We start from the raw sequence: 23,878 nt of genomic DNA on the forward strand, positions 1-23,878 counted from the left end.
CACGTTTGCCCGACAATACATTTCATTACCCATCTCCTCCAGCTTTAACGGGGACATGATCCAGGGGCAGAGGACGTCTTTTGTCGGTTAAAAATTTAGTTTGCACTGTCTGTACTTCTCCATTTGTCCTCTACTTTTCCCCGTCCCTGTTCTGCTGTCAGCGAGCATTGTCAGCCGGATTGTCAGGTTTGGATTTGAACTGGAACGAAATGTCTGAGTTTTAATCCTCAAAAAAACGTTCCCAATGACACTCAGAGGATGTGCTGTACCTAGAGCTTAAGAGATGGGGAATACACTTTAAGAGAGGAAGAGATACAACTAGTTCCATTCTGTATTTTATCTTCCTCATAGGAAACCACTCATTCAGGTGAATTTGTGCAAAAAAAAAGTACTGTCACTGCACAGTATATCCTACAAAATCATAATGCAAAGGTTAGGATTCAATTCCTACATATAACATCTTTATGCAGAAATGCAGATTCAATCTAATCGATGAATGAGGACCAGTTGGGTGCTTCAGAATGACATACTGATCACCTAATACCAAGACAGAATTTATGATTAACTGAACTGTAATATTAGCCTTGATCTGATACCTCAGATCAGAGATTAAAAATTCAAAAACAATGATCATAGTCACAAAAATTTCAGTTTTAAGTGCCTGATTAAAGGTGCATGGGCGTCATTTTCCTCACGACTCCTAGGAAACTCTACACATGCAGAAAGTGAAGACGGCACTATTCCCCTGACTATTTTCTGTCTGATTGCTAAAAAAAAAAAATTCCCCCAAATCACCGTCCATTCCAAGCTTATCTCACTCTCTGCAGGACCCAGCCCCACTTATTTGTGATAATCCACAGATTGTAGGCAGCTAACAGACATTTGTTTCACGACAGATGCCAGATTCAGATAAACATTTAATTAGCAACTCATCAGCTCTGTCACAGCTAATTATCCCAGGCTCCAGCCCCAGCCAAAACCGCTCCTCTCGCAGTCGGTCCGCGACGACAGCTGACTCCGGCTGCCTGCACTGCACCGGGACGCGCCGAGCCACAGGCTGCGTGTCGCCGAGACCCCGATATTGTACACGGATTGTGAGCGGCTAATCCGGCCTTTCTGTCACGGAAAGACTCCTCTGGGTCGGAGCAGCGAGGAGGCCGGGTTAGATGGAATTACAGCCGGAGACGGCATTGTGCTATTTATCAGCACTTTACACGCCTGTTGTGAAAATCAGTGCTAGTGAGGTGTCTGGGAGAGCGGCACTGTCGGCCGTCGGGACGGCACATTTCTCAGCCCGTATGTTCAGGAGGAATGTGGCGGCATTTTGGGGGACGAATGATTGGGTGTGAAGTTGTGCTTTGAAAGCATTCAAGTACAAATCTGCGACATTTTCATGTGAATAAATGTCAGTTTTTCTACTCGATTCAATTCAATTCAGTTCAAATGAGCTTTATTGGCATTAAATACTACAGTATCTGTTGACAAAGCAAAAAAGTGATGATCAATAGTGTTGCTCTCTATTGCCGATTGATACAACACAATAGTGATTTGACCTATAGCCAGTTCATGAAAGCTTTTCCATTTGCTGTTCTAAATGCCTGGTGTCTGGTAGGTCTTTCCTGGAAAAAATCTAGTGCATGTGACGTGCTGTGTTTTACATTTCTGGCAGCAACAACAGCAGTTTGTTTGGAATAAACAGAAGAAGAACTGGGTAGTGAGCATAAGCAGTGATAGCCTCCATGGCTGAACAGACAAAGAAAAGAGCTGTAGCCACCTACAGAAACTCAAACTGCATCAACAGAAAATCCAAGGAAGAAAATGCAAGGAAGAAGATGTCACAGTCCCACCCACACTGTTTGATTGACAGGTGATCTCTGGGATCTCTGGGAAGTGCAGTGCAGAAACACCACAGCAATGAGCGCTGAGCACCAAAGATGGAGACAAAATAAAACTTGAGCATTTTAAATAAAGGCAGAAATCACAATGGGCTAATTGTGTTGCCCTCCCATTGGAATATTATTTGAAGATTTTAATGGGTCTGTAAACTGTGAAGAATGATGTGATGGATGGCTGGATTTTGTCTCCTGTTCTGCATGCTGCATGTATACAGAACACACTGGTTACTGTGCACAACCCCCACAGTTATTACTGTTGTCTTTGAACCTTGCAATTACATTTCATTGAAATTAGTATTCTGCATGCTTACATATTATATACACCAAAGCATCTCTATAGCTTTCACATTAGTAGCTTCTCTGGACTGACCTGTAACCTAGCAACCGCCTGACGTCTCACACAGGAGATGATTAAAGGTACCTTCTTTTCCATTCTGAGCATGAACCCTTTGATAGATCCCCCCCACACACACACACACACAACTCTAGCATTCTCTCCTCAGTAGCATGCCAGGAGCACTCATATTACCTACAAATATGAAATATGAATCGCCACGCTGTTTTTTAGCCTTTCAAGACCGGTGTCCGGAGCCGCCATACGCCGCGGAGCACCCATCATTACGGCTTCGGAGAGCCGTAATGCATCTGGCTTTTCATGTCATGCCGGGACAGGCGGCTTCTGCAGGGGCCTTTCAGTTGGAGGACTCTTTGGTCCAAAGTGAGCCTCGGATTCTGGTTCATCTAAAGGGCCTACAACGCTCCCAGGGCCAGAGTAAATGACGCACGCGCCAGTACTAGCACCACGTCCTCTAATCGGATGAGTCAGTAATATTTCGGCACATCAAAATCATTCCGAAGCACCTCTGCTGCACTAGAAGGCAAATGATTTCTCCTGTGCATAGCCACACTCCGGCTGCATGGACACTGTGCATGTGCACCACATACAGACAAAATCTATTTTCATAATGCCACCTGAAGGTGTAATTTGGGAGTTCTACATAAATTGCCTCACCCTGCATTATTGCTTTCCTCCTACTATTTCCCCTCATCTGCTCCTCCTCCTCACGCCTCTCTGTCTCTGAGCGCATTGTTAAGGCTCTCCAATAACCAGATAAAGGAGACACCAGGGAGCCCGGGCTGAGAGAGCGAGAGCAGGAGAAGAGAGAGGGAGAGAGAGCATCTCACTCAGATGAGCAGCGCTGAAGCATCATAACTCGGACTGGATGGTGAAATGCATCCCTTTGTTTTTTCACTGGGCCATCCTACAATATATAGCCGGTATATAGTGTGTGCATGAGCATCTACATGGTGTTGAGGGATATATCTGCGAGACTCCACAATATGCTTTCTGAATTTGGAGGGTTCTTTTTTTTTTATATCTCAAATGGGGAGGAGGGGAGAAGAAAAGAGTAAAGCGGGAGAAGGAAAGAGAGTCGGAGAGAGGCAGTCCAAACCCTTGGAAGAGAAGAGGCAGCGCCGGGAGACTGGAGAGGCGAGATAGGGGGGGAATGACTGCATATTGGCACAAAATGTTCAAAAACCGGGATATATTGTAGAGTATTTGAAAATAAAACCAAATGTACAATCTGGAATGGCGAGATAAAGCATCTTTACTCTGGAAGTTTTCTGGAGGCAAGTGGCAACAGTATTTTTTCTTTTTTTGTCAGTTTGCTGTAAAAGTAGAAAAATATATATTTGCACAAACATGATTATAGTGATCAATCAAGACATGATTATGTTATTAGAGAACCTGTGTTTTCTACATACGGTAGTATAGGTAGTTTTGTATCTCAAAATGTCTAATCCAATAGCTGAATTTACTCATCCTTACAGCATAAGAAGGCTAATAATATTCACCCACCAACCACTAACACCTCCGCATAAAGTGACTCACAGTTGTACATACATTAATGCATTTTCCCCCCAAACACATAAGGATAATCATCATATTAATAATTCATATAGTTTAAACAAAGTCTACAGAGACTAGCCGTGAAAGATTTTAACAGTCTACAACTACTATAGGCTCAGAAACCAGCATTTAAAGCTGCACTCGGCAATTTTGCACATTGGTGACCTCAATGGCAGCGAGATGTAACAGTTGGAAATTTAGGGAATTCAAAGGACAATTCCGGTTATTTGGGCCTTATTTTCCTAGTTTTTGCTCACACACTTCTTTGTTTACTCTACTGGCTGCTGCGTTCATGTCATATCGGGAAAACAGGATTTTGTTGTTTCAGCTTGAAAAATGTTCTTTATGTTTTATTTGTTGGAACGCCCACATCCAAAATCATTAGAATTTATTAATTTAAAATCAACCGTAAACAAACTACAGCAGATATTTCTCGCTTTTCATAAGTACGGTTGATTGTATTAGTGTGAATATAACTGCTCACTGATTTTTATTTTTAATACCTGCCGCCATTGGTGGAGTCCCTGCTTTATTTAGTGCTTGTGCTGACACACTTCCACAATTTGTGATATCATGTTGGAGATATTGGAGCCTGCAGAAACTCCCACATATCCTATTTGTAATTACTAGGAGGCTGACATGAGTGACATGAGTCAGCAGTTCGTATTTCAGAAAATCCGGTATGCCTTGAATGTAGCATCAGAATACTTGAATGGTCTACTTGGCAACTTTTCTAATTGTAATACCACAATATATGCAAGTTTCAGGCAATGGATAATTGAAAATCAGATGTAGGCAGGTCCCATTGCAGTGTTATTGTAATGAAAAGACGTGTTTTAATTGCTTTTTGGGTTTGACTGTTGGAGACTGTGTTTGGCCTCTGGGTGTGTATTGGACAGCAGCGCTCCCGGCTACCTGGCGGTATGAAAACTGCAGTAAAGTAAGAGATGAAATATTGAACACAATAAATCATCACAGTGGCAAAGACTAGGAAAATAAGGCCCAGGTTGAAAATAACCAGAATTATCCTTTAATACCCAGAAATCATGTAAAGTGATGTCAGTAAACTGCACACAGCTCGCTCATGTTTACCAACCCGGCCGGTCTGTGATGCTTTATACCAAAGACACCAAAGAGATGAGAGAGGAAAATGATCTAACGTTGCTGAGTCCAGCTTTCTCTAGACGGAGCGCTCACTCACTGCTGTATTTTGCTTTCAAGTTTTGATTTGTCACTTTCTGTGAGCGGAGAAGATTTCCCACCAGTGTCCATACCTCACACCAGAATTTCATTTGGCCAGTGTCAATCTTCCTTCCTTTTCATGAATCTTGCCTAGTGCACCTTTAAAAGATCTGGCCCAAATGGGAATCTAACCCTCAACCCTGCTAGCACCATCACCATGTCACAATAAAGCATCTGAACCCCTGCTAGATCTGCAGAAGCAAAGCCACCCCAGCTAAAGTCCACTTGGAAGGGTTTTCTTTGGTCTTCAGGTTGAAGGTCCACACATAGGTGGGACCCCTTTGGCGCGTCTTGTAGACGGGACACTGATAGACGTTCCTTATCTCCTGCTTGTCCACAGGCATGGCCCTGATGAAGATGACAGGCACGGTCGGGGTGAGCTCCTTCAGGCGGGCGTCCACGATCATGCCGGTCTAGAAGAAAGAAAGGAGTAGGGGGAGAGGGAAGGAAGGGGGAGGGGGGGTGTGTGCGGAGGGATGACAAGCCAGTCAACCACAGACAAGAAACATTCCACAAAGCTGAGGGAAATTGTAAATCAGCTCGATGTGGAGCTAGAACACATCGTCCAGAAGTCGTCCAGAAACTGTACTCGCCACTCGAGGCTGTATTTTATATTGTACGTGTGTAAACAGAAGAGATGTTTGACTAATCCTGGCTGGCGCAGGCAATATAAAGACTTTTTGAGGTCCTTTCAGAGAACATAATATTGTGGTACCCTTGAAAAGTGGTGAAAGTCGGCAGAGTTTGAGCCGGAGTCAAGCTGCCCTGCCTTGGAGTACACACTCTATAAACACACTGAAACAGAGCGGTCTGTCTCATTATTAATCCTCCTACACTTAGTGCCTGACAAACAGAAGTTTCACCATGCATGCACAGTGACTTTCAGGAACGAATGTAAATCCTGATGACTTTGGAGAGCTCAGAGGACAAAGCCCTAATTGCATCGGCAATCGCCATAAAACTTTACTGTGCTCTTAAATACCGATCGCTTTGTGCCTATTTGGGTAAATACGAATAATGGGGATCCTAAAGAGGACCATGTGGTCTCATTGAAATGCGTGATAAATGAGTTAGTTGCACTGGGAATGACACCGTATACAAACGGTTACGAACGAAAGCTATTTTTATCGTTTAATCTTGCAACATATTGAGATAATGAAATGTATCAGTGTCGGGCATAGCTGGAGTATTCATCACCGTTAAGTAGTGTCCATCACATAAACACACAAACACTACCTTCCCCTCTGCAACGTCTGCATTTCTATCATAGCCAGTCAGCGCGCAAGGTGTATGATCGTATATCTCGCCGTCTTTGATGTCTGAAACCTCCCTGAATAAGAAGCAAAGCTCATTAATATAGATGAGTAGGTTTATCATAAATCTTTGACTTTTATTGCTGCACAGAGCTGTGTCCAGATGGAGCGCTGCTTACTCTCCTATTCACACTCTGCTACACCCAGCCACTGGCACAGAACTGGCCTTGGGGCTGAGAGGAGGACGTGAAGAGAAGAGAGGAGGAGGGAGGAGGAGGAGAGGGAGGGCAGGAGGAGGAGGAGAAGAGCGGCGAGGAGAGGAGAGTCGGGGAGTTGAGAGGAAGAGCTGCCTCCTCGCTCGCCGGGCCCCGTCTGTCCGCCTGTCTATTTGCCCGCGTCTCCAACTTTAATGAAGAAAAAAGGAACCACTCCTCCGAAGGGTGATTTAAGTGTTCAAGTGCGCACTCTGCACATTCCCTAATTAAGAAGTCTACAGGGATGCTCCTTGAAAGCTGGGTGCATATACAGTAGCGGTATGCATGTGGATAGATAGAGCCCTGGGAAGCGGAGTAATGCGCCGCGCTCCGAGAGGCGAACGCAAGCTGGATGCAAAGCAGAAAACGGAGCCACAAAGGGAACGCGGAATCCCCTTGGGGGCCAAAAACATCGAAGTTACTTTACTTGACTCATTTTGAAGATTAACTTTTGAGGTTATCTCGCTATAGGTCAACCTAATGTTACTGTGAAAGTCTATGATCCATCATAAGGCACTGCAGTGTGTACAGTACATGAATACTATTGGGTAAGAACTTCAATTCGAATGTCACGAATGATTTGCTTGTTTTGTGAGTGCGTCCCCTGCACTTTTCCCTGAGAATAGAGATGAAAAGCAGCCAACCATTGCCCACTGTCCTTGCTAAATAAAGAAATAATAATAATAGACATTCATTCACAGTCACCTGTGTGTCCCAGCGTGCACCTTCCATGTACAGCCCGTGTACGTAGGCCCCTTCGCGCGGCGGCGAAGTGAAGTCTTCTCGATTCTTCTTGGTAACGTCACACTGCAGACACATCCTGTCCAGAGGCCACTCGTTCCTGTCGACCACACACAGGAATATTTTACTGCATCGTACCGAACCGTTTCCTCGAGCTTTCAGTCCGCATTACCCTCACTCAAACCGATGCCAACAGTACCTCCGAGCCATAGCCTGCATGATCGCTGTGAGGAAGGACTGGGGGTTGAAGAAGCCGGCCAGCCACACCGCCGAAGGCAAGACGAAGTCTGTCGCCCAGGCCTCCAGCTCCTTGATCCTGGCCAGCAGGTCGGTGAACCACAGGGCCAGGCCGGACATGGAGGGGTAAGCCCGCTTGGTCCAACTATCCGGCACCAGGTCCAGGAAAATCGAGTTCTGAAGGTTTTCCATGTCGCTGGTCATGGTTAACTCTCCCTGAACGGTGGGGTCACAGAATAGATAACGTGAAACTTTTTCGGTGCTTTAATCACTCTGAATTTTCCAGAGTTTGCCTCACTTTGATGAACAGGCGGCATGTGGATATTAACAAAATCTGTTGTATAATTTGGCTTTCATCCTCTCTCTGATCAGCTGGATAATATCTATTTTAATTAGGAAGACTGGTCCCAATCTCGACAGATGCTCCGTCTTTTGTGTTTGTACATAAAAGTTCCTCGTCGGTTTGTGTGGATTTTCATTACAGGAAGGAGCGAGTTCGACGTGTCATTTCCTGTTTGCTTCGGCTGCTAAACATCGGAGGTGACACCTCCCAGCCGCTTAAGGTGTTGCACAGTAACAAGCCCTCAGAAACTACTGATGCATACATAAACATGAAGACGGGCCATGCCACGCCAGATAAGGAAATATGCTGTAAGATAGCCAAGAGAAGACGATGCTGAAGAGTAATGAGACAGTGGACAAGTGAATAAAGCAATGTGTTGTCCTTCACCCACTGATACTGTAGCTGATGTATTGCTGATGTATAGATACCCATATCTGACAGTCATAACCATTCTTTACGTGGGTGATAAGGTTCCACAGATTTATCTATAGTGTTGCGTTTACCGTGAACCTTTCACCTTCACAGCTCTGCTCAAAATAACACGGATTCCTCAGTTCAGCCAAGGCACAACTGACATACCATGGTGCTACGAGCAGCACCGTCTCACCATGGCTAACATTCTGATAGTTCCTATTTATTCCACTATAAAGAGGAAATATGATTCCATTTGCTGCTACAATAGTCTACATGGCTTTTAAATCACTGAGCCGATTTATTGAGGCTTGTAGTGTCGAGAGATCGAAGCCTCATAACTCCTGACAAACGGTTTTACACATTTTTTTTTTCCTTTTTCTCGTTTCTTTTTTTTTCTTTTTTCTTTTTTTGTTCACACACGACTCAGTCAGGCTCGATACACGGCGCACAGACGTCTCATTCCTTTCTAGCCCCTCTGTAAAGCCAGAACTCTGACTCATTCTTAAGACTGGGCTTCTGACAAACAACAGAAAAAAAAAACAAAAAAAAGGTTAAGTTATGCAGGAATACTAATGCAGCAGCCTGTCAGTGTCAACAGCAGCCAAGCCAACGGAGTGTGAATCATAGGTGTTGATGATAATTGAGGGTTTTGTGAGGGAATTCGAGGGACAGTTCACTCAAAGTTCATTTGTTTTACATTTTAGTCATTTAGCTGATGTTCTTATCCAGAGTGAATCATAATGAGTAAGCAGGTAGGGGTTCAGCGCCTTGCTTAAGGACACGTTGACGGGACACATGACTGCTGCCGGGATCAAACCTCCAGACTTCTGGGTTCCTGCATGGTTAGTCTCTACCTGCTAGGCCACTGGTTGTCAAGGTGGGTTCGGGGACACCCAGGGGTCTTTGAGGGGGGGTTCGAGGGAAAGGAATAGTTTAACCTCACTATAATTGAAAGGTGCTATGTGTAGAATTTTGTGTTTCTCAAAATTAAGACCACATTTCCCATAAACCCTGTTGCTTCCTGTTGCAAGTTGTGTATTACTTGCAAAGTAAAACAGTTTATGTTTTGTGTCATAAAGCAATCTCCCTTTGTGCCGTAAAGCAACCCTGCAAATTTTCTGCCAAATCTGACCCAGTATTACACAATGTAAAATACAGTGTAGAGGCTGCCAGTGTTCTTGGTGATGGTCTCATTTGTTTACAGTACTTGTACTAATGTCTCAAAATGAATGTGCTAATGATTTATTGATGTTATAATGTTACATGTAGCACATTTAATTCACTAGGTGATCCCAATAAAAGAATGTATAAAAATGACTTTTCTAATCATAGGTTTCAGTCTTTCCACTATTATCTCCTCATTTGCAGTGCAGACAGTTTTACAATTCAGTACTACAACAAAATCTGCCCATATGGGATTTGGTCCCCTGGGACAAAATCTTATCAAATGGGGATCCATGGCATGAAAAAGTTTGAGAACACCTGTTCATGATGATAACGATGATGTCAGATACACAGATACAGATACAGATGTGCTTTATCAATCCCCACGGGGAGAAATTGTGGGTGTCACCCTGCAGTCACATAAAAAAACATATAACATTAACAAAATAATGATAAATACAGACAGTTCAACAAAGCAGAAGAGATGAAAAATATATAAAAGCATACATAAAAGTCACTGTCATTATCATCCATTGGATGCAAACAGGCTACTAAGCAAGATTCCTGCCCTTGATATTCTGTACACCCTATCCGATAAATCCATAAATATATATAAAAGGGATTCCTTTCCACTATTCTGTAGTCCCTATCCAGTAAATCCATAAATGTATACAAAAGGGATACAGCCATCCATAAATATATACAAGCGTACATAAAAGTCACTATCATTATCATGCATTGGATGCAGACAGGCTGCTACCTTATCCTCAAAGCAAGAGTCCTGCACTCAGTATTCTGTATTCCCTAACCCTAACGCTACTCCTCGTCGATCAACCCTATACCACCACAACCATCATCATTATCATCATCATCACTCACCTTGAGTCCGAGGCTGAGCTCGCGCAGGGAGCGCCGGACCTCCTGCGTGAGGAGGTTCATGCGCTCGCACTCCTGCAGCGCCACCACCTGGTAGGGAGTCCTCTCCTCCGCCTTCCCCAGCAGCTCGGCCATGTTGAACTCCTCCGGGAGCTTCTCCATGATCTCCTCCAGCACCGCGCGCACCTGCCAGGAGTGTGGGAAGGAGTGCGTGAGTGAATGAGTGAGCGAACAGGGAAAGAGTGAGGTGTTTGTTCGAGTTCATTGAGGTTCATTAGTTAGGACAAGAAACTGGGAGGAAGGGGAGAAAACACTTCTGGAGATGAAAGAATCGCAGGAGATCGGGGGCTATCTGTGTCAGATAAACTCAGTACTGCCAACGCTGACAGCCTGAGAAACTGTTACAGTTCGGAAACAGACAGTTTCATAAATATTCATGAAGACATATTTTGCAACAGCAGCTCTTTGTTTTCAATAACAGTCTAATCCCTCCAGAAAATCAATGCTCACATCATATTTTTGTGGGTAAGTGATGAAAGCTAATGTCTGTGTCAACATTTTCCCAAGGCAACCGGCGTTAGAGATCAATCAAGGGATTAGGCATCGAACAAAGGATATGAGGTCATCATATCTATGGATTTTCAGTTCAAATATCTGATCTGGGTTTGGCAGCTACTAAGCAGGCGGAATACAAAGCGGGCCCTCGCTCGCGAGCTTCTGCGCGGCTGTCATCTGTTAAGACAGGAGTATCCAGGCTCTGGAGCCAGAAAGGTCACACATCATAATACATCCGGGAGCAGACGCACACACACACACACACACACACACACACACACACGCACACACACACACACACACACACACACACACACACACACACACAGACAACACACAGCGGCTGAGCTCTTTGATACCGGGCTTCTTGAAAGCCTGTAAGTGAATGCAACTTAATCTGCTATGATACAAACCGACCGAATTCACATACTGTGGGAATGTTGCCATGAATTTACTGGGCCATATCGCAAGAAACTGACACTGCTTTTTTAAGACAGTGCACTGAACACAATGTCATTAATTGGATTAATGTTGGTTTTATCCATGCTTAAAAGCCACCTCATCCCTTTACAGGCTTAAAACACAATGCATTGAAAGAACACAATGCATTGCAAAAACCATGGACACAAAGAAATGGGCCAAGGTTGATTTGACTTAAATCATTTCAAACATCAAGCCAAGGTGTCAAATCAAAATTAGAGGGAGGAAACACCCTAAAATACAACTATTATATATATCGAATTAACTGTAAAGATAAGTAACTTTCCATCAAAGCTACAACTCAGACAACCAAGACCCTATCTAAGAAAGTGACACTTTCTGCAAGCTGCTCCATTGAGAGCATGTGCAAGGCTGGGCAGGCTTTGCGGGCTGATAGAATATTTGTTTGAGCTTTAACACTCAGATAAGCTTTATTTCATAGCAGTGCCGAACCAGAAAATGCAGCAGAAAATGTCATCCCCGTAAAAATCACCCTGGGTACAGTCAGAGAGTCTAAACAGTTGGTCTGCAATTTATTTTCAATTCAGTGTGCAGTGGCTCCATAAAGTGTCACCTGTTGCCATCGTGCATTAAAGATTTGGCTCTCGGGTGTGTAGCTTTGGGACGGGGGTTGTCTTTGTGCACAGGCCTTTATCTGCTTGGGATATCTCCTATTAATAAATAAATATAATATAATAATAATAAATATTTTTTAATTGAAGCTGCTGATAGCTTTTATTTAATATTAAATATTTTCAATGTTGCATTTACATGCATGTTGAATCCCAGTGCAACCAATTCACAATCTTGGAGGGACACGGATCAAACAAACCTAACAAACCCAATAAATAGCACTGTATGATATGATGTGACTCCGTATATTAGGATTTGTTTGTTTGGTCTGGGCTCTTATTTTGAAATTTGGTCTTGGCGTGCTAGAGGCCACATGGATGCAGAGAAATACTGGACTTGGAGACAGAGTTTTCTGCTTCTATGTTCAAAGTTGATTTTAACAACAAAATCAAACTTTTGAGTGTCTATTTGTCACATCTATCTGTTTTGTATATGCTCCCAGAGGAAGACGTTGCAGCAGAACCAGATGCTTCTTGCCTCACAGTATGTGGGTGAGTGTTTGAATTGTTCATGTTTGTAGTCAAGATGCAAGTAAACACAAATGAATTGCAGAATTCCGATTTTTTTTTGTCAGGGTGGAAAAGCCCAAAATCATCATTTAGACCATAGGACACTATCAAAAAAAAACACAAAACACATTCATGCATATGTAGAATCCAATCAAAATGTCATTATCATTAGAATCAATTCAGGTTAAGGTCTTCCCATAGACAACCAGTGTAGTATTGACCTGTCATACAATAAATATGTAATCAAACAAACCGCATCATTTCCATCATATCAGAGGTGAATGATTTTTAATAAAATACTGGTCCGATATACATCATCCAACCCATATATTGCTCTAACCCTGGTATCTATATTGCATCTCCAGCTTCATCCTGTGAGTCATCCCCTTTACCTTCTCCTCGCGGGTCGTCCCGCCGCCCTCCCCAGCCCCTCCGTCTCGGGGCTGCATCTCCAGCACGGTGCGGAAGAGCTTCTCGGAGGTTTGCGTGAGGAAGCCGATCTCGGCGTTGGGATGAAGGCCGTACAGGTAGGGAGACTCCGCCGGAAGGGTGTCATCAATATACTGGAACAGGGGGGAGTACATACGGTCAGAACTGTTGTCATGTCAAACCTTTTTACTCAAATTTGAGGGAGTTCCATGTTTAAACTGAAGGATTGGATGTTTCTCTATGGGTTGAGGAAATTCTACGACTCTTGGGCTTATGAAACCCTTTCAAAACTTCAGCTGTTTTTCTTATTTCCGGAAACGTTGACATTTTAAATCCAAGGTTTTTGCCCCAAGGTGACAACATGTCAAACATCCATCCTTAGATCTAGATGATCTTAGATTAACAGTAAGAAGACAAGCAGTTATTTCCTGATAAAAGAGCAGAGGACAAGTTGTTTTTTTTTATGTTTTCACCACACTTTTTTTTCTAGTCAGGTGTATTCTTGCTGACAAAGGAGAAGAACGGAAGCATTTAAACGATGAGATAATTTTGGGTGGTATTCAAACACCTCGGGATCAATTGGGAGACCGTTAATGACCATAACAAGCGCGCCATTTTCCATCTGCTGGGCCATAATGAATATCAATATGCTTTTAAGTTGGAGCAGATGAAAGTCGAGGCTCAATTGAAAAAGAGTGCTTTTTGCGGGGCACTTACATTAAATAAAAAAGCTCTTCTAATCATAATGTCCTGATGAAAGTCTCGATGGAAAATATATTGGCTTTTAATACAGGAACACTTTTGTAGTCGGCTTCTTTGATCTCCTCTGTAGTCGCTGGCGAACTTTTGTTGATTGCGCACACCTATGTTGTTCAAAGAAGCATCAAAATGCTGATTCACCAAGTCCTCAGTGCCCATCCCACCCTCTCCTCTCCCTATTTACACTGTATACAGAGCAAGTTCGCTCCAGATGGCTGTGGGGGAGGCGGTGGCCTAACAGACCTCTGGGGACCCACAGGCCTTTACAGTCCCTGTTCTTCGGCCAAAATCTCAACCGCTCGACTCCCAGCTTGTGCTGTGCAGGCGGCGGTGGCCAAATCCGAAAAACGTTCCAGCCCTTCCTACCGGAGCGGCGATGACGGCCGGGACGTGCCCGGTGAGCAGCAGCACCCCCAGAGTGAGGAAAAAATGAAATACAAGTGGTCCTCCCCGCTGCCTCTGGTTCTCCCGGGGGATCCGGTGGGAGAAATCTGGACTGGTCTGCAAGCACCCGGCAGACATTTTTGTGAGCCAGCATTATTGATATAAATGTTGGCAGTTGGTTTTTTGTTTTTTTTTTGTTGTAAAAGGGACACCAGTGATGCCAGTTCCTGCTGTCATAACAAGAAGTGCCAACCCAGACCCCCCCCCCCCGCCCAAAAAAAACACTGTACCACATCCATCCAGATTCTGAACCAAAATGAACACAATATGCTTGGCTTAGCTTATTTATTCATTTTCCCCCCTAAGAGTGATAAATTATATATGAGCATTTACAGTATGCTTCAGCAGTTGACACAACAACCTGCCTCGTTTCTGATTTTGCCCTGTCAATCTCAAGGTTTATCTTAAATGATAGATAACATTACATGACTTGTATGAGGTAGACTGAGGTAAACCAGTAACCCGATAATACCTGGAGCCGTGTCTGAAGCCAAGTCAAACTTGATCATGTCAAGAGTTATTAAAGATGTTCTCACACATGGGAAGTGCAAAAGGCTGCTGTTGTTTGTTGTATGCTTATTGTATTTTAAAATGTGATATTGATAGGCTATACCTGCTTTTACAGAATCTATTCTTTAATACCATGTTGGAGTCCATGAGTCTAAAAATGGTGTGCTGTATGACTCATCCAGTACCCCTTGTTTTCCACTTTCATGACCTTTTATATTTGTACAACTGCATTTTTCTTTGTCTCAGTATGTTCTACGGATGTTATTTTTCATATCCTGCAAACATTCAGTAATTCAGGGGTTTTCAAACGTTTTCATGTCAAAGCCCTCCAAATAGACACATACACGGAAAATGATTTTGTCCCGGTAGTTTGGAGTTTTAGTAATAGAAATATTTCTTGGAAGCAGAGCTGCTTTCATGGCAGAACTAATCTCATTGGTTGAGTTAAACATCAACTGGCAGAGACAAAAAAAACAGTTTTTCTGGCTAAGTAACATTAAGCTGAAGCCCAGTGAAAAGGGCAATGGCTAAAAGAGGAGGTAGCTAATATTATGAATCCTAGCACTGTTGCTACTAAGTGAAAAAATGCAATGTAGCCATATGTTATCTAGGTTAGCCAGTTAGCCTAGCTGACATTCCAAGCTAGCCATATCTATCTAGGTAAGCTAGTTAGCTAGCATGCTGACCTTCCGAACAGTGCCACTCTTTCAGCTGCTCCTGGGCTTTCATTCTTCACCTTGCCCTGTTAACACTGAGTGGGCGAGTCACGGGATTAGGTTGGTGACATGAAAGCAGATGCTAGGAAGTAGTCAACAAGATAGTGTGTGAGCACAAAGTAGGCCAATGAGGGAGCATGGATGTATAGGAGAGGAGGTGAGGAGATAGGAAAGAGGGCTTAAACTTATTGAATGCCAAGATCACAAATGAATGAAAAAATAATTTCCTTTTACATTTTTTATTTGAACTAGAGTTCCTTCTTTGCCATTCAAGTTTGCCTTGAAGTTAGCCAACCTGCTTTGTCCCAGGAACCCATATGGGAAAATTTTTGCTGTTGTTGATTTAACATTGAATTGTATAACTCTGCACTGTATGTGGGAGATAATAGTGGTGAGAGAGGAACCTATTAAAAAGGTAATTCTTTTAGGTTTAAATATTCTCTAAATGGGATCATTTCTAGTAAATTCAATTATAGTTACTCATTTTACTGGGGACATGGAATCCCCTTCAAGGACCCCTGGGGTTATTTGCTGCTGAAATGACCCAGTTCCATTAAAGTTTCATATGATGTGGTGGCTGGGTCGGGCCTGATGCAAGCGGCAGTCTTCTCTGTCTCACCTGGTGGTAGCTGTTGTAGTCCATGTTTCCAGGCAGGGGGAAGCCAGGCGCTAGGTAGACCTCGCCCTCCATCATCTCGGGCCTGATAAACTCCTCCAGGTAGGTCCGACACAGACGGCGGTCCCAGTCGTCTGTGATGTGACCCCCGTACATGATCTCACCAAACAGGTAGCGCAGGTCATCATACGGCACCTGGGAATTAGGGATAGAAGGGACGTGGCATTGCCAGAAGGTGGCCGGTGTTTTTTTTTAAGCTAAGGTCGCACGCATTTAGATTTCCAATTAAGATTAGAAACGGTGGGCTTTGTAATCCTTTTTCAGGGGGGAAAGCAGACAATACGCACACATGTACGCACACACACACCCAAAGCCAAAACACACACCTTAGAATTGGCCTCCAGGTAGTTGAAGAGGACGTTGATCGAAATGGTCAGGTCCCCGGTGTTAAAGGGGTACGATCTGTTCCAGCCCTGAGGACCAAACTTCCTCCTCTCTGCCACCACCGCATGGAAGTAGCACAGGGCGAACAATATACTCTTAAACTCATTCTCCCGCGCGCACATTTCCAGAGTGTCCTGGAAGGGAAAGAACAGCAGAAACACAGACATTTAAGCAAAAAATAAATAAATTAAAAAAAATCACCTCCAATGAGTGTCAGCCAAGCTCTCGTCTCCCGAACTGTACAGCGACATTAAAGGCGCCACATCTGTGTGTTAGAGGTAAAAAGTTGTGGCAGGCCGGCTGTGATCTGTTTTATTTTGTCAAGTCCCCAGCGGTGCGGCGCACTAACAGACAGACAACGGGATGACTAGATGGCAATAAACCCAAAGATGAGATTCCCTTTTAATTGTCACAACTTGTCAGGCGCTTTCAGCCTCCGACCGTCTCGCAGGCTCATTATTCCAGGCAGGGAAATAAAAAAAACTGGACGTAAATGGCATTGTAATCTCTGGGGGGAAAGACGGTTAAATAAGCATGCCAATAACCCCTATGGAAATAGGGAGCCTAAATTCTCTTTATTCCAGCATGTGTCATGGTGAGTGCTGCGGTGAAGGCCCTTTCGCTTCCCCTACTGCAGTGCCCTAGGGAGCTGACTCCTCCAATGCACACACACACACACACACACACACACATAAAAACAGAGCAGTCAGACTTCTACACACACACACACACTCTCTCTCAGAGATTTAGTTAATATTCTGCACAGTACTCCTCTGCTCAACACAGCTGAAAGAGAAGCATAGCCTCCCTATTCACGACCTGTGGACTGGAGAGAAGGGACATGCACACAGATCACAGGCCGAAAGAGAGAGGAAGACACATAAACACACAGACACACACACACAAACACACTTCACTGTCCATGAGCTGCTAGTGGTCCAAGACCAGACCACCAGGGTATGCATGAGTGTGAACTGAAATTCCCTGAAATTCAGCAATAAACTGAAGTTTTGTGGCTTTGTGTGATCTGTAATTGGCATTCCACTACAGTAAACAGTATTGCTTTATTTTGATAGTCCACTGTTGACTCTCAACAATGTATCAATTCATATTCAGTGTATCAGCTGAAGAAAAGAAATAATTGTTTCAACAGACTATCCACTTCAGGTTATAAGACAGTAAGGCTATTGACTCACAAAACAATTCCATATGTAGGAATGTGTTTCTTCCTAGCTGATAGTCAACAGATACTCAGTTGATGAAGCATGCTGGTTAGCACTTGAGATGCCCCTTATAATCTATTAGTGGTTGATTGGAAACATGTTACTTGTCTGTTAAGACAAATCTTGACAGTCTAACATGTTGTAGAGTCAACAGTGGACTGTCAAAATAAAGTCTTACCCGGTAAACATTCATAAAAATGGCCATACATCAGATAAAGTAAATCCACCATAATCGACACATTACTTTTAGACCCTGAAACACACCAACACATATGATAGTAGCAAGTATTTACACTTTTCAGCAGGCAGGATATTCTTAAATCCATAATAGCCTATTTTGCAGTAGTTTTATACAACTGTTATCCCAGTAAAAACCCCACACCATGGTGCTAGTCCTCTGCTTTAGCCAATCCTGACTCATCCACAACCCATCTTATGGGGTCCTGGGGATGGGAATTGACATTGGGTCTGTATGCATCTCCCACTGAAAAGGTCAAGAGGAAAGAAACTGTCATTTCTCTGGCTTAGCGCTGGCTTTAGCCACGCGGGTGGGCTATTACAGAGCGTTAGCCTACCATTGATTAGCTTTCACTGAGTCTACATGACTGGAATACTCCCCACACTTACCTTAGTGGACCTCCCCGGACCCTGCGTACGGCGAGGCTCACAAAGCACGCTGCACTTATCAGGCAGATAGACATCGGCAAACTAAGGATCGTGGAAATGGACTGGGAGGAAGCTGAGCACTCAGGTAATGGTGTGGAGGAAGATGCATTGGCAGCGAAGCACGGAGGTAATGGTAAGGCTTAGATAGAGACGACGAACTGATAAGGTAAAGAACGGCTGGGAGAGGCCACTGCAGCGCACTGATCCATTCTAACTATGGGGGTTATATAACAGCCCTAAAGCTTGATATTGTGTAGCTGTTTCCCGATAGCGCTCACAAAAAAAGTAGTAAATAGACTATGTTGTGATCTTCGTCCTCGGATAATACCGGCTTCTCCCCCACTCCCCCGGCAGAATCAAACAACCCACGCTTTTGACGTTAGTGTGTATTATGTTCACACCTCTGTCCTCCGCGGGTCACAGGCAATTCTGGGGTGAGTGAAAGGTGACTCTCCCCATCTGCTGGCTGCTACAGCGCCGCAAATTGGCAACTCGATGAGACATCTACAGAGAAAATTGGCATGCAATATCTCAACTGCCGCTCATGGCAAACAAGAAAATGAGTCCTTTGAAAGGAATAATAGCATGTTTCAAAGTGAAGCTTCTGATGCCCTCAAATGCTTAAATTGGTGCATACAGGCCCACAAGTGCTTATGTGTGAACTGTATTGTGTGGGTGTACTGCAACAGTTAGATGACCTCCATGACTATCAACAGTTATGTAGTATTCATGTCCTAGGAGGGTTACCTGGTTGAAGTTGTCCAGGGCCTTGTGCAGGTTGGCGTGCATGCCGGTGGGCGGCTCGTTGGTGATCTTGATGGAGTTCTCCAGGATGCCCTGTGGGATGATGTGTCCCTCCGGGGTGGAGGAGGGCTCGGCACTGACGAACACCCGGAAGTTCTCGTGGCTTCCCTCCCCGTGCTGCTCCAGACGTTTCTCCAGGGTGCCCAGCCAGCGAGCCACCAAGTGGATGTTCTACAGGGAGAGGAACATCCCGAAAGAAACACAGGATCAGTAAGGACAGGGTTAAGAAAGACATGAGTTCTTGTTTGGGGACAGATGAGTTGTTGGGCAAAACTAACGGCCCCGCTCCACTACAGCCATCAGGCATCAGGCATTGCTATCGACCGTCAGCCATCAAAGGACTGATTCCTTTAAAAGCACTGAAAGATGCTCCACTGCTTGCGTTGTGTTCGCCAAGGTTCAATTCTCGATGGTGGTGCAAGCATTCTCCCTCATTGAAATAAAGAGAAATAAAGCTGATATTGGTTGTTTTCTGGTGTATCCATTCACAACGTCACACACCCTGTGGAGCAGGGAGAACGTCAGATGGCAACACGACGCAACATTGATAGTGGAGCTCAAGAGTAATACTCCACCCTCAGGTTAGAAAGTCTAATCTAAACCTATAGAGCAACGTTGATTGTTGGATATCTGTGAAAGTCTGGGTTTTAATGGCTTACACATTATAGCCTAATAAGGTACTTCACACTGGCATTGCCGGTATAACTTGCATTTGTAATGACAACGAGCAAAAGGGAGCAATTAAAATGTTGCATATTCTCCTCTCCTCACTGTGACTTTGATGTGGCACCAAATTAAATGGTACATAGCGCTTGAAACACATTTCTAGCTTGCTGACATTGTGAGTAAGCGACCGTTCTCCGGCACGACTTCAGCCCGACTTTTCTGCATATTCATCTCTCAGTACAGCTGGGGCAGCAGAGCTGACTTGTACCGTCGCACAAGCTTGGATGAGCTCAATTTTCCATCTCAACTGTCCTGACACTTACAGGATATCCTGTGAATGATAAGGAGTCAGCCAAGCCCCCCACATCCCACCATGCAGCACTGCCCATTCCCTAAATCTAATTACAGCACTAATAACTCCAGTCATTAATTCATAAGCCTCTTTACTTTCTCATTTCCCTTTGCTCTCCATATTTAATCTTCCTTATGATAGTTGAAGTTAGCTCTCTTTCCAAACGACAGGACACGACAGGGAAAATAACGTCAGCTTTTTGGGAGAGATGACAAAAAAAAAAGTTTGCGTTTGAGTGTTGTGCGAGAGGAGACCGGGAGGAGTTCGAAGCTGCGACGGGGAGAAGTTAGTTTGCCAGTTGACGCCTTAGAGAATAATGAATGGTATACAAATTAAAAGTCTAAATTCAAGCGCTTTTTCATCAGCCCAGAGTACAACCCTTCCTCTTGGCATGTAAATAGTTTGGCAATAAAGGGAGCAAACAGACGAAGTGAGAGACTGCCTCAGAACTTGTCACTGTAATGAAACCATTCATCCTCTGGCTGGGAGAAAGGAGACGGGGGAGGGACGGGGAGAGAGAGAGAGAGAGAGTCGGAGAGAGAGAAAGAGACCATCGGACTGACAAACAAACAAGACAGCAAGAGGAGCAGCTACTATTTTACGGCTTTTTAATTAACTTTCAGGTGCAACATTTTTTGTTCCCTCAACCTCGTCTTGATAAGGGCCTTCCAGCCCCTGCGATGACGACGCTGATACTACATCAAAGAGTCACCTATTTACATAATAATATAAAACTTGAATCTAAAATCCATTAGAAGACACCACTGGCAAGGTCTTTGATGCATTGCTATCAAACACAACCTGAGGGAAAGCACAATGGCACATCCAACTGCCTGTCACACGCACACTCGCACACACACATATATATACAGTACACGCATGCAGGTGCACACACGCGCAATCTTTCCTTCTCCATCACGCACACACAGGAACACACACACACCAGCACATTCATCAAGGAGCGGTCCTGAGGACAGCTGCACAGCTGGGCTCCAGCATTGAGGAGGCGGCCCTGCAGTGTGGAAGCAGCCAGACTCCACTCTGACGTAGGAACACAGCGAACAGGACAGAGGGACAAACAGGACTGCCGACACTCTGCAGGCACTGACAGCATGACAAACTATGCTGATTCTAAATATATAAATGTCAATGATAAATAAACAGATATGCAGTGTGTGTGTGTCTAAGTGTGTGTGTGGGTGTGCGTGTGTGTGTTATAGATTTTCAAGGCCTTTATTTTATATTTCATTTCACAGCGGCTATAAAAAGTAACTGGTGTTTCAAAGAGAAAAATTAACTATCCTCTTTCCATCACTATAAAAGTATAAAAGAAAGTGCACTATGAATTGGACAATAAAAAACTACTGAAAAAACAATATAATGATAGAAGGATGATAGTGTAAAATCGTTAAATATTAAAGTATAAAAATATGTCAGAAATTAATATGATATGCTATGATTCAATGCTCATTAGATCTTATTACTTCAGAAGGGTATAGTGTTCAAAATATTGATATTCTCAATGTAGCCGGAATTCTCTTGCTTTTTCCTTTTCATCATCACACGTTTCCAAGAGTTAGCTCTGCATCAATAGTTAAAATGAATCTTGTCCAACTCGCAATGTAGGACCACAAAAAGAGAGAGGCATACATTAATCATTTAACTTTCAAAAGACTACCGAAGCTATCTTGCTCTTCCTTACAAAGCGAAGTGAGGAGAGAAATTCAAGAAAATCGTCTCGCCTGGTTTCTCTCTCTGTCACGGGGGCTGCAAAATGGGGCGGCTTTAGCAAGTGAATGCACGCAGAGGCCCGGCTGGTTTAGGCCACTCGATTCCCAGAGTCTGGCCGATGTGGGATATTCAACTCCAATCTGCCCGATTGATTGCCTCTCCATCTCCCCCCTTAGCTCCCCCCCGCCCCCCTCCCTCCCGGTGGGCTGCTTTCAGTGTTTCTGCATCTCTGTCTCCCGGGCCCATCAGAACAGGAGCTGCTGTTCTGCAGTATAATTACCCTTCGCTGGAGGGGAACCCGCCATTGACCCAGGCCCCCCTCCGCTGATGGAGCCGGGGGCTCGGCTGTGGTGGGAAGAGGGAAGGTGGACTGTGAGAAAAGGGGGGGAGGGGAGGGGGGCGGCCGAGATGAGGAGAAGGTGCGGGGGGAGAGATAGCGGGCGAGTTGGGGAAGGTGGGATGGGAGGATTGATAAGAGAGTGAGGCGAGAAAATGATGAGACTAGAAACAGGGAGGGGGGGGGGGGGGGGAGTTTTCGAGGCAGGCAGGACGAGAGGGATAGAGGAGGGAAGATGGATACCGTTGGTAAAAAGGAGGAGAAAAAGGAGAATATGATACCCCCCCACCCCCCCCACCCCCCGGCCGGTGCCACGGGGGTGGCTCTCAGTGGGCAGACAAACAGACAGGCGATGATAAAGCGAGTGGGAGGTTGGTTGCCAGGGGGACGAGGCCTTTTTAAGCCTATCGATCGGGACTCTTATGCAAAGGTAATTAAACAACTGCTTGTCTGTGCTATCCAGGGTCTGGGGCAGGGAGCGATGGCGCCCCAATCCTTTTTTTTATTTTTTATTTTTTTACATCTACCAGCTGCGTGAATTAAAAGAAAAGGGTGTCCCTCAGTGCCCCGGTCTGCGGCTCATATCTGTCGATACTTCCCATTAGAATTCTACAAAGGTTTTCACTTAAAATGCAAACGCCAGCCTTGCCCTCCAGATAAGAGGAGAACAGACACCAAGGCTGTAGATATTGTACTGTATAATGCCGAGCTACTTTTTTCAGTTAGGGAATTTTCTGCAGAAAATTAAATTCACTTTTTCCGCGTGGACGAACGCGGGGAGGAAAGCAAACAGCCGATCAAATATGCAGTGGAAAAACAATGTGATCATAAACACCGTTCGCATCGCGCACACACACAAATAAAGGAAATGCCACCTGAAGGCACTCCTGAATAGAAAATCCTTAGCACAAATTAACCCTGTATTTGGTTGAGTCTACATTTGTAGACTCAACCAAATACAAATATTTGTATTTGTGTGTGTTTGTGTGTGCCTGCATCACACAGTAAAATCACAGTATCACAGTAAAGTGTCTGAAAGCCAATAAACTATATACATTTCTTATTACTATCTGAATTGTCCTTATGCAGTAAACCCCACCCATGTGGCAACAATTATGTGTGTGTGTGTGTGTGTGTGTGTGTGTAGGTGGGAGTGGGAGTTTGTATGCGTTGTTCACTGACATTTGAAAAGGCATGGAAGATGCTATGGACACAGGCTGCATGCTAAGGACTGGACAGTATAGTGAGGGATCTATCCTCTTTCCTCTTATCATCCTTGTATAGAAGATTTTTTAAAGCATTTTACTGTAGAAGAGCAGCTTGGCTAATATACAGGGTGAAATAAAAGGAAACTCTTACATGTGCATCTATATGATATGGGTTGTCAAGACATTAAAATGTAAACTAATTAGGGCTCACTGTGCTCTTCTGTGAGACTGTGGACTTGTAGGGATTTACTTCATGAGTGTAAAATACACCACAGTATTCCTTGTGCTCTCTATTAAATACCACAGTTAGATACTACTCCACATCAAGTCCCGCGCCCGCACAATTAGCACTGATCGCAAATTCCTAATTATCGACGAGACAAACGCATGAATAATGTCTTTGGACCACAAAGGCACACAAATGATCTTTGCGAATTGGATGCACCAAAATGCATATGGATTATG

The 23,878-nt window shown here is 44.2% G+C and overlaps 1 protein-coding gene across 1 annotated transcript in view; it reads right to left on the reverse strand.

The window, feature by feature from the left end:
* Positions 1-5,234: 5,234 nt before the first annotated feature.
* Positions 5,235-23,878, reverse strand: part of dnah9 (dynein, axonemal, heavy chain 9) — a 102,628-nt gene continuing 83,984 nt past the window's right edge. The window contains 8 exon segments of the mRNA XM_078290633.1: positions 5,235-5,462; positions 7,262-7,397; positions 7,497-7,750; positions 10,335-10,517; positions 12,901-13,071; positions 15,986-16,177; positions 16,369-16,560; positions 19,063-19,290. Of these exon segments, the coding sequence (XP_078146759.1) occupies positions 5,235-5,462; positions 7,262-7,397; positions 7,497-7,750; positions 10,335-10,517; positions 12,901-13,071; positions 15,986-16,177; positions 16,369-16,560; positions 19,063-19,290 (1,584 nt within the window).

The sequence above is a fragment of the Centroberyx gerrardi genome, chromosome 20, assembly GCF_048128805.1.
Source record: "Centroberyx gerrardi isolate f3 chromosome 20, fCenGer3.hap1.cur.20231027, whole genome shotgun sequence".
NCBI classification, from domain to species: domain Eukaryota; kingdom Metazoa; phylum Chordata; class Actinopteri; order Beryciformes; family Berycidae; genus Centroberyx; species Centroberyx gerrardi.